The sequence below is a fragment of the Bicyclus anynana genome, chromosome 25, assembly GCF_947172395.1.
Source record: "Bicyclus anynana chromosome 25, ilBicAnyn1.1, whole genome shotgun sequence".
Classification (NCBI taxonomy): domain Eukaryota; kingdom Metazoa; phylum Arthropoda; class Insecta; order Lepidoptera; family Nymphalidae; genus Bicyclus; species Bicyclus anynana.
Genome location: NC_069107.1, coordinates 4,412,376 through 4,432,170, shown reverse-complemented (window position 1 = coordinate 4,432,170; position 19,795 = coordinate 4,412,376). Strand labels below are relative to the sequence as shown.

General features: G+C 35.8%; 1 protein-coding gene across 3 annotated transcripts in view; it reads right to left on the bottom strand.

The window, feature by feature from the left end:
• The window catches only part of LOC112050393 (dual specificity tyrosine-phosphorylation-regulated kinase 2-like), a 161,508-nt gene that overhangs the window by 54,660 nt on the left and 87,053 nt on the right, over positions 1-19,795 (bottom strand). The window contains exon 2 of one of the 3 annotated variants that reach the window (XM_052889373.1): positions 7,371-10,457. The exons of the other annotated variants lie outside the window; for them this stretch is intronic. Coding sequence (XP_052745333.1) covers positions 10,431-10,457 — 27 coding nt within the window. The 3' untranslated portion in view covers positions 7,371-10,430. Of the gene's footprint in view, positions 1-7,370; positions 10,458-19,795 lie in introns of those variants that run through there. 3 annotated transcript variants of the gene reach the window in all.

Below are 19,795 nucleotides of genomic sequence, written 5' to 3'. Positions count from 1 at the left end.
GTAACCCCTTTCTCAAATGGAAGAGGGATTAGTTAGATGGTACCTTCTTGGTTTTCAGTGTTTAGAAGTATTTTATTGTCAAGGAGGGTATGGAAATTTTTGAACGTAAATGGAAATTTGTACACCATAAGACACTTGAAAACAACGTATTTCTAAATTATGTACAATGTACATTAAAAGATCGATATATTATATTTAGATAATATTCTAGTTGAAACCTAGCGTTATATAGGCTGTTGATGGTGAAACGTATTAGTCATACAGTAAATTGTATCCTTCTTATCAAATAAACCCATTGTCTTAATATTATGTTGAGCAAATTGCACGGTAGCCCCTTAAAGCCACAAGATTTCACACCGCGACCGCTATAATTGTTGCAGAATTCCGACGATTAATCTTTCAGGTCTAGTTATGTTTCGCTTTCATGTTTTTGCTACTCTGAGGGAAACAATTCTACACTAATCTAATAAACTCAGGGCTTAATAGAATACCTAGGTAACCATATCTCTTACCATATAAACCATATAAAGCTGCAGGTTTGTTATCCCATGCTCCTACAACCAGGTAAGTAGGGTACCTATGGAGTTTGGATCGTGGTGGCTTCGGTATGTTTTAAGGATCCAGAACCCTTCAGTAGAGACTCCTGTTTCTGTAGAGTAGTAGCAGGAGCATGAGCTTATAAACTTTCAGCTTTTCCAGCAGACGCCGCGCGGTTTCACCCATGTTGTTCCCATTACCTTAAGAATACAGGGATAAAATATAGCCTATATCACACGAGAATAGTATAGCTTCCCAACATTGAAAGAGTTTTTCAAATCGATCCAGTAGAGTCTATTCAATGCAAAGAAACAAACAGTCAAATCCTTCCACTTTATAATATTAGTATAGACTATAGACAATGGATCTGGCCGTGATTTGCTCTTGTCCATAATACAAGAAGAGACAAATAAGTTGTTTTCATTAGGTACAGAGTTTAGTGGATGGAGGTAAATGTGTATTTAATTTTTAAAAAATCCATTTAATAATATTATATCATTGTAGATAATTAAATAAATAAATAAATTAATTAATTTGCAAGGCTAAGTCAAGTGTTTCAATGATATTTCCGTAATGAACGTTGTTGATAGAGAAATGAAGGTTTTCAATATCGACCCGTATGATTTAGATTTGAAATTGTTTATTAGATAGTGTCTGCTAATTTCAAGGTTTTTGCTTCTATACTTACGAAGCAAAAGGAGATATTTTTTTAGTGACTAGTGGACTGTAATTGTTCCAGTACGAGTATTTATTTTAATATATATTTATATTATTAATTAAAATCATTTCACACGTGCAAAAGTTTTATTTTAGTATCGTGTAAATTATTATATGCAGTTGTGAAAACTTTTAAAATCACAAACACACTTTAATTTTATTTATATGTATTGACATTTGGCTGATAAAGAATCATCAACCAATCGGAAATAACGAAGACCTTGGTCGATGCGTTTGTAAGACAACTTTCGCATCCATTACCCATGTTATGCATACAAATGAATCTTAATTACTTTATTTTTGTTCATACAGGAACCATAAACGCAACAATGTATGTATGTGGCTTTAAGCAAAACCTTATTTGCATATAGTTACTAGGAGAACAGGACAGACAAGGCATTGCTACGAATATGCTATACTTACTCGATTTGGTTTGACGATATCTTCGTAATAGAAGAATGTTAAATTAACGTTCACTGTCAGATGTCAATGATAAGGACCGGTACAGATGGCTTACCGTGCTCTCCGAGGCACGGGGATTAAGTATTTTCACAAAAAAAATCTTAGAAGAAAGAAAAGCTCAGTAGATATTTCATGAACCAGGAATCGAACACAGGACCTCGTGATTCCCATACCACATAAACCAACGAGGAATTAACAGGAAAGATTTTTATATGTATAATATACTCGCATATTTATTGAAAACATTCTAACAAACAGGTACCAGGAGAGCAGGAACCAAAGGGCGTTGACACGTATCTCGTCTGTAATGCGGTGGGTATTATGTTACAATGAGGCCTTTTTCCTTGTTTTCTGATTCTGAGGTCGCATAATGTGACAAAGTGCAGTTCACGGCAGTTCGATAGATTCACTAAGGCTGTTGACTTGTCCAATAAAATAAATGGTACGTTTATGAATTTAGTTTGCGTGAATTTATGTATAAACTACTGTTGACATTAGATATCATAGGTACAGGTAAAACAGGACTATACTCAGGATAATGACGCAAACTTGCGAAACTGCCTGGATGGTCCAGTTAGTTTTTGCAATTTCGGAACACAATTCATGGGTTTCAAGTCTTGAACTAAGTAACAGTAGCAGTCTTATATTGGGAATATAATGGTGATACCCTCCCGCGCTTAAGGGTGCACGTTAAATCCGTGGTTGCCATCATTAACATCTGAAAGTGATAGAGTTAAGTACTTACCCCAACCACCCGAATTCGAGCAATTTTGTGGAATTTGAATTCTAAATCCCCTCTCATATAAGAAAGGAAGCCTCATCATTATCACCCCATATGTGGCTCACAGCTGAGCTCGAGTCTCCTCTCAGAATGAGAGGGGTTAGGCCAATAGTCCACCACGCTGGCTCAATGCGGATTGGCAGATTTCACACACGTAGAGAATTAAAAAAATTCTCACGAATGTAGGTTTCCTCACGATGTTTTTCCTTCACCGTTTGAGACACGTGATATTTAATTTCTTAAAATGCACATAACTGAAAAGTTGGAGGTGCATGCCCTGGACTGGATTCGAACCCATACCCTCCGAAATCGGAGGCAGAGGTTATATCCACTGGGCTATCAAAAAAGAAGGAAGCTTGGCCATTTGATAATATCGAATGACAAGTCCATAGACAACAGTAGGCCCTTGTGTAGAGACATCAACACAAATATTCAATTCCAAATGCGGTTTAAACATAAAAGACACTCGTACTTCGATAGTGTGATAGCAACTTCTAAATATAGCAATACCAAAAGTTCATAGACATCTGCGAGTCTGCCAAGTGGGACCGGCGAGAGGTCAAGAAAGGCCGTTCCCTGGCCCGTGGCTATTTCGAGTCCAGACCATGCCATGGTTTATCGATCTTGACGACATGTTGCGAAACTGGGTGCTTGGAAATTAACTCGCTTGTTATAAAAGCTCGGAGAAAACGTTACCGGTTTTGATGATACTGATAGGGAAGAATGAGACCAGTTTTGCTAACGACACTTACGAGTAAGAAGAAATCGTTTTATGTTATGAACCCCGGATAATTTAAAACAAGCAACTATGTTAGTACCTTATTAGTAATTACTATTAAATCAAATCAAAATTCATTTATTTCCATTAGGCTTAGTTTACAAGCACTTTTGAAGTTATGTCATAATTTAATATATAATTATAATCAAAAACTTCAAATTAAAGTTACGAGGGTTCATCCCCAGCTGGGCTGATTGAGTTTTTCTTAATTGGTCCTGGCCTGGTTGGTAGAAGGCTTCGGCCGTGACTAGTAACCACTAAAGCTATATAGCGATCCGGTACGATGTCGTGTAGAAACCGAAAGGGGTGTGGAATTTCACCCTACTCCTAACAAATTAGCCCGCTTCCATCTTAGATTTCATTATCACTTACCATCAGGTGAGGTTGTGGTCAAGGGCTAACTTGTAAAGAATTGAAAAAAAAACTACCAGGGTGAAACAGCAAGACATCTGCTAGTAACTGATAACTCACAAGATACAAAATTGAAATATCAATATTTATAAGTAAACGATAACAATACATTCCTTACAAACCAAGTACCCACTTTGTTATATCTAAGTACTTATGTAAAACTATTAATTACCTACACATTATCAATGGCTAACGAGTATGTCGCCTACTTATATCAAAAGTGTGTCATCTGACGAACAAAACTTTAAAACAAAGAATATACATACACATATATAATTTAAATTCATAGCTCAATTAACATAATATAGTTTCACTTATAAAAGTAGAACAATAACAGAATACGATACAACGCTTGCAAATATAAACTCTTGACCTAGACACTACTTATTTATAAACATGGATTAAGATATAAACCTCAAATCTCTTAAAATTAGTTAGAATATTTTATATAGATTGTGATACATGTTTTTCTCTTTTCAGGTTATTACACTTAGCACTCGAGTCGTGATAGCCCAGTAGATATGACTTCTGCCTCCGATTCCGGATTCCGGTTCGAATCCGATCCAGGGCATGCACCTTCAACTTTTCAGTTGTGTGCATTTTAAGAAATTAAATATCACGTGTCTCAAACGGTGAAGGAAAAACATCGTGAGGAAATCTACATACTTGAGAATTTTCTTAATTAATTGCATTGGGCCAGTATGGAGGAGTATTGGCCTAGCCCCTCTCATTCTGAGAGATTCGCGCTCTGCAGTGAGCCGAATATAGGTTGATAATGACACTAAGGGTGTTTTGTTTTTATAATAACACTAGCAGACGCCGCGCGGTTTTACCCGCGTGGTTCCCGTTCCCGTAGGAATACGGCGATAATATATAGCCTATAGCCTTCCTTGATAAATGGGCTATATAACACAAAAATAATTTTTCAAGTCGGACCAGTAGTTCCTGAGATTAGCGCGTTAAATCAAACAAACAAACAAACTCTTCAGCTTTATAATATTAGTATAGATATTTTTTACATAGACACAGACCACTATTTATGTATTTTTATATTCATCAATTATCTTAAGACCCGTGACAAACTACGTTTAGGTACTTTGGGGCTAGAATGCGATGTGTATGTTGTTCTAATTCTAACATATTTATTTATTTATTACTCCTAACAGTTACAAGTATTTCGTAGTTCTTAGTAGGGAGGAGACCTAATGTTTACTATCAGTTTAAATCTAAAAAAAAGCAAGAAAAAGCAGTTATGTAGAAAGTACAATTTAGAAAAGCGATAATCTGCCATTTACAGATACGTATGTACGTTCAGTGCATCAATACGCAATAGAACATTATTGTGGACAACAATAGTTCACAAAACTTTCCCTTTCTTGAGTAACATCATACGATACTTCAAAGATTGACTTGTGAGACCAAATCGCCTATTCATAAATGACTACAATAGAGACAGATGTACTAAGTCGGAAGAAAGTTATTTCAAAGAGATGAAGAGTTATCAGTCAAACTTTTTAGGAAAAACCGATATTACGCTATATCATTTGTAGTCCATGTACCAATTACGTACTGGCATTTTCGTAACAGTAGCATGTAAATTATGAACATATAAAGAAGCATTTCGACAAAGAAACTGAAAATCTCCTTCGGTAATTAGTATTAATTTAAACTAAAATTAGTGAAAATTGCCACATAATGGCAATTTTTAACATAAATGATCTTGAACTATGATATTTCTATATTTAACTCGCTAGTATATTCTTACAAAAAAATGTAACGCTTTATCCCGTGCGTAAGGAAAATACGCAGAATTTACAAATTTTTTTTTTAATACCTTTTAACAGTTAACAGCTTTACGTATTTACTTTATATTAACTACTATTTATAGTTAAATGAATTGTTAGCCTCGCTAAAAGTCCAGCAGGTCAATTCACTAACTTTGACGTATGTTAGTGAATATATACGAAATGTACCAACTAGCTATTTATGTTTTTTTCTCTATTATCCTATTTATAATCCCGCGCGGAAGGAGCATTCGCATAAAAGTTCGCTAATTTTATTATAATTGTTGTATTTGAACGCTTTTTTAACGGACGTTAAAAAACTCTCGTGCGAATGAGGGCTTATGGTTAAATTAATTGTTAGCCTCACGTGTATAAGTTCTTTTGTGTATTTTTGTCACCGACACTCTGGTAAGAAAATGTACTTGGGAATTTTAGGTGGTACCAGTACTAACTTGATGTAAAATGCAGTGTTTTAGAATCTATTCATGCAGCCTACTTTACAACATGAAACCGAGTAATGCGGTCAAGACTAAACTTCACGTGCAAGTCCTCTCGCATGCGAGCCCGACAGCCTGAATACCAGTTATTGTTTCATTACATACATTTCATTAATGTTTAATCGACAGTTTGCCACTTTTTTACAATTTACGACTAGTACTATAAAGTGTCGTTACTAGTACTAATACGACTACTAGTACTAGTAACGACACTTTATAAAGGCAAAAGATACGTAAAAGCTTGCTTATGCTTATATGCATGCATCATTGTGTTGGCACCGCCTTCAAAGTGATCAGAAGGTAGCTCATACAATGTTATTTTTCGCTTTTTAGTTTATTTTGTGATTTTGAAGTCGGTTCAATTTTTTTGTTAAAAGGATTTTTCGCTCGCAACTTTTTGTCATTGTTTGCACTAGATATGTATGTCCTCATATGCTTTATATGTATAAACTAATATTATAAAGCTGAAGAGATTCTTTGTTTGTTTGCTTGAACGCGCTAATCTCAGGAACTATTGGTCTGATTTGAAAAATTCTTTCAGTGTTAGATAGCCCATTTATCGAGGAAGGCTATAGGCTACATATTATCCGTGATTTCCTACGGGAACGGGAACCACGCGGGTGAAACCAGCGGCGTCAGCTGGTAATTTATAATAGCGTTCTAATAAAACAATGTCAGTCAGTTGTTTAGAATCTTCTAACAAAGAAACGATCAGATCATGTTCATGTTCCAATTTTTTTTTCTGTTCCAGATAATTGACTCCACGTGATGTTTATCGTCGTGATTACTATTAATCACGACATGCAATTTTCATTCTTCTCATAAATGGAAGTCGGTTGCTGTGGATGTCTATTGACTTGTTTACCATTAATTAAAATTTATCTTACTTATATCTACGAATAAACATGAATGTTTGTTTGTTTGTCTTCCATGCGTTTGCATAATTATATGCATTGTAAACATACGCGTTGAATTAAGAATATCCTCATTTTTAAGTCAGTTAAAAATGTCTAATGGAAATCAGGTATAAGGTTCAATTTGGGGCGAGCTTTGTGTTAAAATTAAGGTCTTATCAGTTTTTTTTTGTTATTCGAAATCTTAAGTGATTGTGAGTGACCTAATTTTCCAAGTATTTATTTAGAACCTACAAGGTTCATCAGGCTTTTGCTTATAACCAAAAAATCCTCGTTTTGCTGTTATAAAACGAAAATTTTGGTAATAAATTGACAGTAATGTACCTATAGTTTAATTAGACAATAGGGTGTAAACAGAACCTTATTGCATTTGATACCACTAAAATATCAAGACATTAATTTGGTTCACTTTCATCATCATCATCATCATCATTGTCAGGCTATGGACGTCCACTGCTGGACATAGGCCTCTTGCATGCACTTTAATTGGTTCACTTTAAATGTCTTATTAATGAAATCAAAGACTTATTAATAAAATTGATTACTTTTTTGTGCAAAATTCGAAGCAACACCTTTTCAATGCAAACCTTGGTGCAACATTTCCTCGGCAGAACAACCTTCGCAGAGTGTTTCAATTGCATGGACCTCAATTGCCGATTACTACCGTCTAATTGTATCTATTATATTTAATCGATCGTTCGTTGTATCAAAACTTTGTTTGAAAATCGATCCTTAATTTGGTCAACATCAAAAATCATTATAGACTTCATTTAGTTAACAATGTCTATTGTAGCAACACTATTAAATAAAAAAGTTACTGCAACATACTTTTACTGAATATTTTAATTAAATGGTACTCGATTGCGGATTGCTAGCGTCTAATTGTATTAATTAAATATAATAGATTTATTGATATATTTTATCCCTTATCGATAAACTATAAAAAAAAACATCAATCGCTCATCTAGGTTACTCTTAAGACATTATGGAATATGACAGCGGCTATGCTCTGAACGTTACTTTGAATAATATGTACTTAGTAAAAACATTAAAAACATATTGTTTTTATTACATTTCTAGTCTATTAAACAAGCAACATTCAATATATATATACATTTCAATAAAAAAATCGAAACAGTCCGCCTGAACAGTACTTGATGGTTGTTTCGATTTTTTTAATGAGAAGTATATAATATATTTAATTTTTCAGGACTCTTTAGAATTTTTTTTTCAGGACTGAATTTCAGTTTCATATATTTCAATACAAATGTTATTGCAGCGATTAACCTTCACCGAAAGTTTCAATTGCATGCACCTCGATTGTTGATTGCTACCGTCTAATTGTATCGATCGAGTTTAATCGATCGATCGTATTATTAAAATGTTGTTGTCGATCCTTATCAATATTTTATCAGCCGTGTATGCAATTATTTGATTTTCGTGTTGTTTAATTTATAATAAGATAATCTAATGCAACATATATTTGCGTAACTATGGCAATTTCTTTCATTTATGCCGAGGATTCTGCAATTTAGTTTGATAAAAAAAACTCATTAGATTAGGGCGCATAGGACCTTTTTTAAATGAAAAATTTATAGCTTACCAAGAATCTCACCTGATGTTAAAGTGATGAATCAGTAAAAGGTTGCTAGGTAGGGTTAACTTGCAAAAAATATATGGGTTTAATATTAATCCACACCACTCCCTTAGGTAACTCATAAGTGGCATAAGACTCTCGATCGCTTGGTGCTAAATTTTGCCTTCCACTTGTGACGACTTATTTGAATCATTGGCGTGCACAAGGTTTCTGACTAGGTTAAGCACTAGACGTAAAAATGGTACAATTTGGAAAATTCCTTCTCCAATATAGATTCGTAATGAGCCCTCGGGATAGGAATTGCAATTTTGCATCTATAGAGTGCTCGCCACTGTTACATATAGATGAGTAACGAATATCTACCTACGCTAGCGATACCAGCCACTGACGATTAAGTAATCATGTGGGCATGTTGGCTTATCAGATGATGAGGGGCTAGCATAAGACTAGACAGATATTATTATAAATAAAAAAAAAACACAATTTATTTGCGGTATAACACACAAAAACCCGTATACCCGTATAAAAACCCAAATAATTTTAATAGATTATTCTTAGAATTTTGTATTTCATATTTATTAGTTACCCTTTTCAAGTATACTTCTTTTTCATTGATTAATTGTGCAAGAAACCAAAAGCCGAGATCACCCTTCGCAGCAAAAACACAAAGATTAATAACTAACATTTGGAACGCATTGCCAGTAAAACGCTAAGTTCAGACGCTTTTATTTTTTGTCGAGTTTTTTCGTTTTCAATAGAACCTGTCTGCAAATATAACGTATTATTTATATATATTACGCCAAACGTTGTGAGATGAGTATTTCTGTACGTAAGACACATAAAACTATTGATGAAACTCACCTTAGTAATCAATAACTTTAAATAGTTAAAAAAACTAAAAAACACGCTTTTAGTACGCACTAAAAATTACAAATATTGGATTTTACGCTTTAATTTGATATCCATATCATGGGGGTGGATTTAAAACAGCCAGTCCGCCATCTAGGGGAAGCCGCCATATTGGATTTGTAATGACGTTTCTTATCAAGTCATGTATTGTCATCAGAACTCAGAGCGTGTGCAAAATTTCATCCTAATCGAAAACCGGGAAGTGGGTCAAATTAGGATTCAAAGATTTTCTTACATACAATAGTTACAAGTGAAGCTAATATGAAGCATTCAAAAAGGAGAGGAGAATACAAATACAAATACCGCTCTCAAAGTCAAGTTAATGATCGATCACTAGACTTTATTCTTGCAAATTTAAGTAATTTAATACGTAAGTAATTAATGAAAAAAGATGAATATAGAAACATTGAAAAATAAGGATAGTTATTATTTGAATCTTGGTATTTGTAACTAGGGTTACAGTGTCGTATCTAGAAAATTTTAATAAAAAAATTCAACCGACTTCGAACTCGAGCTCGTAGCAACACAACAATAACAAAAAAACGATAATCGAAAGTAGGTATGTTGCCCGTAAAAATTGAAAAGTCGCCTTATTTTTTGAACACATTTGACGGCCTCCGTGGCGCAGTGGTATGCGCGGTGGATTTACAAGACGGGAGGTCCTGGGTTCGATCCCCGGCTAGGCAGATTGAGAATTTGTCCAGGTCTGGCTGGTGGGAGGCTTCGGCCATGGCTAGTTACCACCCTACCGGCAAAGACGTACCGCCAAGCGATTTAGCGTTCCGGTACGATGCCGTGTAGAAACCGAAAGGGGTGTGGATTTTCATCCTCCTCCTAACAAGTTAGCCCGCTTCCATCTTAGACTGCATCATCACATACCATCAGGTGAGATTGTAATCAAGGGCTAACTTGTAAAGAATATAAAAAAAAAAAAAAACACCCCTCGTACATATACTCGTACTCGTACGGAACGGAATCACGGGGAAAAGCTAGTTGTCAATATAAATATTTGTACATACAACCGCTGACGTTTTATTATCCGCTCAATGCCACTTGCTAGGGTCAATTACCTGCAACAGAAAAAAAAACCATGGTCAAAAACACGAAACACAATGGGAATGACCAGTAAATTGTGCTACGATAAAAATGTCAATAGAACAAAGTTATTTAAGCCTTATTTGCTAAGCCGTTGGGTTCAAAATAGTCTGTAGTTAAGTCAATTTAGAAACGTTATTTGACGTTAACGTTTTGCCGGGTGTATGTTAAGGAAAAGGTTTTAAATTAAAACATACAAAAAACTTAATAGATTATAATTTATTCTAGTTATCGTAGAATATAGTTTGATGACTAATGTTTCGAAATCTGACTGATAAGAGTACCTACGCATATGTTATATTTATAGCTTGGCAAATTCGTTCGTAACAATCCCCATGGTCCGCGGGGGCCGGGAGAGAGTAGCGATGCCCCGCGCGCACGACTTTACACCCGCACGGTCATTTCTCCCCGTCGCCCGCATATCATGGGAGAGTCATCAATGACCTTGGCAAGCTATAGGCTAGTTCGTAATCCTAATCTAATCTAATCCTAAGTTCGTACCTACTGCTAAACAGAAAACCCTGGCGTTGGATTTTAAATTTTATCTATTGAACAGAAGGTTTCATTCTGAAGAAGTTCTTTATAAATATAATAATTGATTCAATTTGTTATTTTCAGCGAAAAACCGACGAATCTAAGCGACAACGGTCCTCGGACCCATAAAGCACATTTAATTGAAAATTGTTGAGTCAACAACAGATGAATTTTGGAGTTAAACAAATGTAATAAAACTAAGAAAGGCTTTATGTTAATCTTGAAAGGATGAAATCGTCGGTTTTCACGGATTTATCACATTTCCAGGAAAAAGCACGCCAACAACAATCCCGTTTTTCTGACAAAAGTACTAGGATATAATAACTTAGTGGGAGTTCTCTGTCATCTTAATAATGGAAACAGCGCAAATGGGCACAACGAGGTCTTATAAACGTAAATAATAATCTACCGCCAACGCGCTCAATGACGAAAGGCAGTTAATATCATATAAAACGGACAGCGATACGCCGAGAAAGGTATAAATCAATCGAGTAGACATTGCTATAACAAAGACTCGTTTGAAAAGGGCATTTAACTAATATAAAAGTACTTAGAAACTCAGGGATCATTTCAATAATATCCATTGCCCATCAAATTATCCAGTGAGTAGAATGAGTGTCTGGCATATTAAGGTATGGATTCTGTAAATGGTAGAGCAGTAGCGTTGGAATATTCATACATAAAAAATGGTCCAGAAGATTTCATCTAATTCTTTGACATTAGAAGGAGAATAGAGAGATATAAATTTAGATTACCCCCAAATTAAAAAAAAAAGCTAATGTTAATGAGAAAAGGTTTTAAGCATTTTAAATATTAACTAGAATCAGCAATTAGAATCATGCTATCCTAGTACTAAAACATCGGCACGAAATAGAAAATAGACCATCAGTGTACCTGTCCTATGAAAATCGTTTATTTATTTTATGTAGATAGCACAAAATGTGCGGTGCGTAGATATTAAAATAAATTGCATATAAATCACACGGGAAACTATTAAATATTTATTTATTCCATGGAATATTCCGCGTGTTGTATTTATGTGTTTCCAGAGACCACCGGGGGAGGTGATCGAGGAAAATTACTTTTGGGGACGCAGGGATACCTGCTAAGTATTTATGCGACATTTACTAAGTTTATATAAAAAAGGCGCATTTTCACTGGGCGACATGTCGCAGATACTTATCGCTCGATATTCACGTAGTTCAAAAGTTATGGGACAATGTCGCGACATATGGCTCGTTTGAGCATCGACTATAGCTTGGCAACTTCGTTCGTAACACTCCCGATGTTGGACGCAGGGCGGGGGGCAACTAGCGATGAATGAAAAATCCACGACTGATGCACATTCACTTCCCCGCAATTCACACCCACGCAGCCTTTCCGCCCGTCGCCCGCATATCATGGGAGTCTTATCAACGAACTTGCCAGACTATAGCAACATGTTGCGTAACCCGTGAACGTCGCTTGGGACGTCAGGCGACACCGCGCGGGACATATGAACTTCGTGTCGAGCGACAGAGTCGCGCGATAAAAGTCACCTAATGAAAATGCGACTTTGGACTTTACATTTCTCATACACAATGCGGCCAACCTAATTGGCAACAGCGAACGGCAAATCTCCTGTTGAGACTAGCCAGTTATCCATCTATTATAGTGCACAAGTCACTCTCCACACATCCACTCTCACAGTCCATTGAGACGACAGACATGACCCGAAAGAGATCATGCATCAAACCGAAGACTTTGTGTGGTCCTTGAGGTTTCTTGCCACTTCTGCTTTGCGACTTGTTAAACTATGTTTACTCATTTCTGATTTAAACACGCACCATAACGTCCTTCTAATAAAATAGGTAGTACGTACATAGTTTGAATTATGCACGTGAATTTCAGTACCGAAATTTTGCATGGTCAACTGTATATAGCTTGAATACTCGTTAGTCCCCGTCAAACGATAGGAGTCCCTACTCAGTGAAGCGGTCGAGCAGATCATAGCAATTTCCACAACGAGTCTCAGTCTAGACGCCATCGTTTCCACATCTTGTGGTCGGCGACCTCTTGTCTCATCTTGAATAGCATATTGAGTTACATATTACGTACAGGCAACACATAAGCGGGTAACCAACACTCTAGATTTCTTGAGTAAATTTTCAAAACGGTTAAATTTTTTACATTATAGTAAAGTATTTCCTTTAATGGCGTGCACTTTAATAGCCAGAAATGCACTGCCCAAAGACCCGTTACTAATAAATGTCGTATAAAGCCTACCCTAGTTAATAACTTTGTACACCACTGATTTCCATGTACATTCATATCTTAAAATGTAGGACCGATGATAATAATATCATTCAAATAACAAAACCCTCAAAAATATAGAGTAAAATAAAGGTAAATTAATTAAGAAATGTACCTTTTAAATTATTATTTTATATAAATAATAATAAAAGATTAGATCTTTTAAAGTAAGTTAAGTATTATAATCCAAAAAAAACATTAATTAGGTTTAACGGTATCAACAACAAACACACCAAACAATATGCAAGTATCAGGACATCAGGAAATCAAAAAGGTCGTTAATTCAAACGCCAACGCACGAGTCGCATACGACGACAATAGAGCGCGAGAAAGGGCATAAAGTGGCAGTGAATCAATCGAGCGCATCATAACAATATTCACAATGCGCCTCAGTCTAGACGCCATTGCAAGCCGCGACACATTGTGATGATGTGGTCGACGACCCTATTGGATCAAAAAAAAAACTCTACAGACTTTCATAAGCTAACAGACGCCCGTGACTCCAATGGCGTGAAATTCTGTGTGCCTAGTGGGAGTTTTCAATATTTTCATACTGTTACTATCGCGTTAACGTAATCGCGAATTTATATGGAATTGAAACAGTTGTGCAGTAGAGCCACTAGATGGCGCTATTTTAATTCCTAAGAAATTCTCGTTTACGTTAACGCGATAGTAACAGTTTCATACTGCCACTAGGCCGTCTGTTTTCTACAAATAGCGCGGGAACCATAGATTTTCCTGGAAAAAAAGTAACTTATCTATACTCCAAGGTTTAATTCCAAACCAAATTACATCCGAATTGGTTGAGCAGTTTAACTGTGGACATGTTACACACAGATGACAGATAGACAGACAGATTTACTTTCGCACTTATAAAATTAGTTTGTATTAATCTAACACAAGCACATTTTTTTTTTTAGTTTCAGGCTTACTGTGCAAATGTTTCTGATTACTTAACTCAGTAACTCTAACAGCTTTCTATCGAAATGAGTATGCAATTGACTTAGCAATTGTTGTTTATTATCCAAAAAAAAAAAAAAAATTTACTCGAATTATCTCGTCTGTACTCGTAGAAGAAATTTGCTTTCATAAATCATTGTCGTAACTGTAATTTCAATGCAGTTAATATTACGTAAAATGAACATCTATAACATTAGTATGCTTCAACCCATATTCGGCTCATGCTGGGCTCGAATCAAATCTCAGAATGAGAGGGATTAGGCCAAATAGTCCACCACGCTACCCCAATACGGATTGGCAGACTTAACACACGCAAAGAATTTAAAAAAATCTCAGATATGTAGGTTTCCTCACGACGTTTTTCCTTCACCGTTGGAGACATTTAATTTCTTAAAATTCACATAACTGAAAAGTTGGAGGTACATGCCCCGGACCGGATTCAAACCTACACCCTCCGGAATCGGAGGCAGAGCTCATATCCACTGGGCTATCACGGCTTCAAAACATTTGTATAACATCATAGTAAATCGTAAGCATGTTTGTTAATGGACGTCCTATTTGCGTTTATATTAGTAAAGCATATAATATAAAGTTTGCTTTATCTTTAATTTATTTACGTACGCAATGTGTTGTTTTATATATTAGTATGACATACACGCAAGATAAATAGAGATAATAATCAACGTACCTGCATACTTCGAATAAAACATCCTCTACAAGTAATTTAATTTTTTTCTTTTTTAATTTCTTCTTAATTTCAAAATGGTGTGAAGTCAGAATGTAACAAAAATCACCTAACATCAAGTGACCCTTTACTATTAGGGCGATAAAAAAACTAAATCACGGTTATCAGTTAGGCCGTTTTTGACGGCCTCCGTGGCGCAGTGGTAGTGGCAGTGGCCAAGCCATTTAGCGTTCCGGTACGACGTCGTGTAGAAACCGAAAGGGGTGTGGATTTTCATCCTCCTCCTAACAAGTTTGCCCGCTTCCATCTTAGATTACATCATCACTTACCATCAGGTCAGATTGTAGTCAAGGGCTAACTTGTAAAGAGTAAAAAAAAAAGAGATTGTATGGTATAATGCCCTCAAATAAAAATTTTCAAAATATCTTAATGACCTGTTACAGTTTTATTATAAGTATAGATATACATTAGACAAAAATAAATCATGAACAACCACGTGTCATTGTAATTTAGTCACACCAACATTATCCAATAATTGATGGAATATTTTATGCTCTACTACACCATCCATTAGGCAGTGATTAAACAGGCAACACCTCACGTGGTGACTGTGACGTATGGAAACGTGGGCGGCAGTTAGGTCGTTCAAGTATGTGTCGGTGCGTTAACCTTTTGTTTTTAAAAACTATATGGAAATCCTCGTGAAAACCTTGTCGTTGAAGGTTATGTCAATTTGACTACCGTACTTATGGCCATTTGTATTCTGGTACTCTCTAATGGTAGGAAGGCTAACTAACTTTCAATCTACATAAAATGTCTAAATGCTATAGCAGAATAATCCATTTAACCGTTACCTCTATCGAATCTATTGACTTACTCAGTCATTGTCAACCCATACTCAGCTCACTGCTGAGCTCGAGTTTCCTCTCAGAATGAGAGTGGTTAGGCCAATAGTCCACCACGCTGGCCCAATGAGGATTGACAGACTTCACACACGCAGAGAATTAAGAAAATTCTCTGGTATGCAGGTTTCCTCAAGATGTTTTCCTTCACCGTTTGAGACACGTGATATTTAATTTCTTAAAATGCACATAAAGGAGGAGGAGGAGGGAAAGAGGAGGTGCATCCCCAGACCGGATTGGAACCAACGCCCTCCGGAATCGGAGGCAGAGGTCATATCCACTGGGCTATGGCTGACTTACTCACAGACAGAAAAAAATTGCAGTCAATTAGGCAAACCAACTACTCTTACAGCCATGTCGGAAAAATCGGCTGAGAAATGCAAATGTTCCGAGAAAGATGAACTTTGGATATGACATGGGGAAAGTGTAGAAAAGCTTAATTTCAAATTGTCGACCAATAACGATGAACGATAGGTAAAAAATGTAAAGGACCTTAATTGTAGAAATTCTCGTATCTTAACTGAGAACCGAGTAATTGTAAATAAACACTGAATTCAACCCTTTTTTTAAGGAGGCGCAAAATGCACAATCTATTAATTTTGGTCGAAAATTTAAAGTTAAGTTTTTTAGGCTTCCCCCACATCGTATGCAAAATTCAGCTTCCTCGGTTCATTTCCGATTGCATTTATTAACTATCTATTAAATACATTTATTCTACTGTCTAATTGTCATCGAATAAAAAAAAAACAGGCAGTGACGTATGGACGCGTGGGCGATCATCGCAGTTAGGTCAGTCATGTCCTCGGCGTACGTTGAACTATGTCGTGAATTGCATTTAGCTGTCGAATCTATTGACTTACTCATTAAATAAAAAAAACCGGCCAAGTGCGTGTCGGGCCACGCGCAGTGTAGGGCTCCGTAGATTAAGTTAGCACTTTAAATACCGATAATAGCCACTCCATGAATAGACGAAAAAAAAATTCATCTCTCACTTTGCATGTAGGGAAGAAACCTCAAAATTTTAATTTGTTAAAATTTTCCTTTTATCACTTTGTAGACGTAATTAATATAAATATTACATACCCATACCAAATTTCAGCTTTCTAGTTTTAACAGACACTGAGTTACCTTACTGACAACTTTATCTTTTTAATTAACAACGGAATCAGCATGCAATTTTCGATTTCCAATAATCGAGTTTTTTAAGTTGGTCGGCTTTAAATAGCTATTGCTACTTAGCTGTTATAGTTTACCTTGTAATTTCATTACATATCATACTCTCTTGATTCTTTTCACGCATCTATAAAAACCGTTTAGCCAGTAGAGGGTGGGGACACTTGAGTCTAAAAAAATGTTTTTTAATATACACGCTCATGCTAATTTAAAGCTTTCTGGTAGTAATAGTCTCTGCGCTAAACCGCTAGCAGACGAACGGACAGACAGATAGACATGACGAAACTATAAGGGTTTCTTGTGGACTACGGAACCCTAAAAACCATAGAAATTATGTTGTGACGTATTGACGAGTGGGTGGACGCAATTGGGTCAGTCATGTCCTGCAGGCCTATTCTCTAATTTTGTAGTAGTGGATATTACACGAAAATTACCATCTATTGTTAGTGATTTTCAAGTGACGTAATTTCGTATTGATTTTCTCCGCAAGTAGGTACTGTCATCAGGGGTTGGAGATTGCTATATTTTAGATTACAGCTATAAGGCCGCCTTTGTCGTTCCAGTACGTTGAACCATCCCTTGCATTTACATTTAGCCGTTAACTTATTCATATTAACTGAGAGAACAAATAGCAGTCTAAATATAACTATCATCGAATAAAAATCCATAGAAACCATGCTGTGACGTATAAACGCGTGGGCGGTCGCAGTTAGGTCAGTCATGTCACCTCAGTACGTTGAACCATCCTGTGAATTATACATAGCCGTTAACTCATACGAATCTGTTGACTTACTGACTGACAGTTAACTAATGGACCGGCGAAAACTCAAGCTGCATGTTTGTTTTATTAAGTGAAACTTGCTGCGTTAGTGCAAGTGTTTGTTTAATCGAAATGTTATTAAACGTTTAAGCTACGTCAAGCTATTTAAGAAAGTGACGAAATGGCACAGATAAATAAGCAAAAAGATTAGTAATTAGATGGATACTGGATGGATGGATAGATGTCATGTAGAAACCGAAATAGATGTGGATTTTCATCCTACTCCTAACAAGTTAGCCCGCTTCCATCTTGAGATCGCATTTTCTCTTACCAACAGGTGAGATTGTAGTCGAGAGCTAACTTGTAAATAATAAAAAAAAAATGGTTCACAGACTTTAAAAAAGAGGAAAAACGACTGTGTGTATATTTTATGTATGGGCAGTGTTCACAAATTTCCCTAGCAGTCGATCGGTTTTAATTTTTTTTTAGTTACAAAGGGTTTGGATTTTCAACGTTTTTGTGTCCATACAACGGCAGATCTGACTGACTTATATAAAAAAATCCAAAATATTTTCTTTGTTCAATATTTACTTAAACGATTTCAGATTTAGTGTCTCTTTTCCACCGACGAACAAACAGAGCGAAGGTTATATTTACTCGTATCGTTCGGAAAATGTTGACTCAACAATATCAATATTTATTGATTCCATATAATTTAAAAACAAATCATTATTTAGTAGTAGAACTCACACGGTCACGAGTCATCTTAATATGTTACATACAGTCATAGCGTTTACAATTTCCGGTATTTGTTACATTATTAATAATAATTACACACCAGCGTTACAATGTCAAAGAAACTTGGCACAGTCCCACGATTCTTTGAAAATCAAAAGTGTATTATATCCTAATTACCGTTTCTTTTGATCTATGGTTTCTGAAAATTTATAAAGAAAAATTTTAAACTTTTGTTAAAAATAGGGTTGTCACATATTATATTGTCCAATGGCTGATGTGATGATAATGAAAAGTAAAACTAAACTAATCAATTGCATTCGTTGCATCCCGTTAGCAGTAAACGTGCAATTTGAAATCTTTATAGACAAGTTTTATCATAAAACTTATTTTTAAAGATTTTTTTATGTTGTATAGACTTGCTCTTGACTACAATCATGCCTGATGGAAAGCAATGATGAGGTCTAAGATGAACCGCGCTCGCCTGGAAAATGCCTATTCACTCTTGCCTTGAAGGTGCACAAATCGTGTCATGAAACACCCCGGTTATGGGTGCCACATCACATAAAACTTTTTTGAGATGTGGCAACCATACCATAGGCAAAAACTCACTGATGAGAAGTGATTCACTGTTTTTCGAAATACTTACCCACATAAAAAGGTAAAAATTCTCAGAAGTGGGTGCAACGGTACCGCAAGGTGAGGTAAAGAATAATAAGCGCAACTGGAATTGGAGATACGAATGAAAAATTAATTCTTACCTTAACTTTAATTAAATATTTTTTATTATTTAATTGATACTGTCTTTTTGATACTTCGCTTTTATGATGGAAAAACGAAAATGGCGTACACACACGTGTACTTACCAAAAATACCTAATTCTAATTTAGAAGACACTACGAGTAGTATAGTTATATATAGGTAGAGAATAATGATTTCAAATGTCTAGACGGATCTTGAATTGTTTTTAGACAGCACAGTCTAGCTAGATAGTCTATTTTGTAAACTTTTATTCAACCTGCCCCGCAAGTAAGTGTTTCTCAGATCTCAAAAGATGAACTAGACCCATCACCTCAAGTTCTATTGTGCTTAAATCTAAATATATAAAACTCAAAGGTGACTGACTGACATAGTGATCTATCAACGCACTGCCCAAACCACTGGACTGATCGGGCTGAAATTTGGCATGCAAGTAGATGTTATGACGTAGGCATCCGCTAAGAAAGGGTTTAGATCAATTCTACCCCCAAAGGGATAAAATAGGGGATGAAA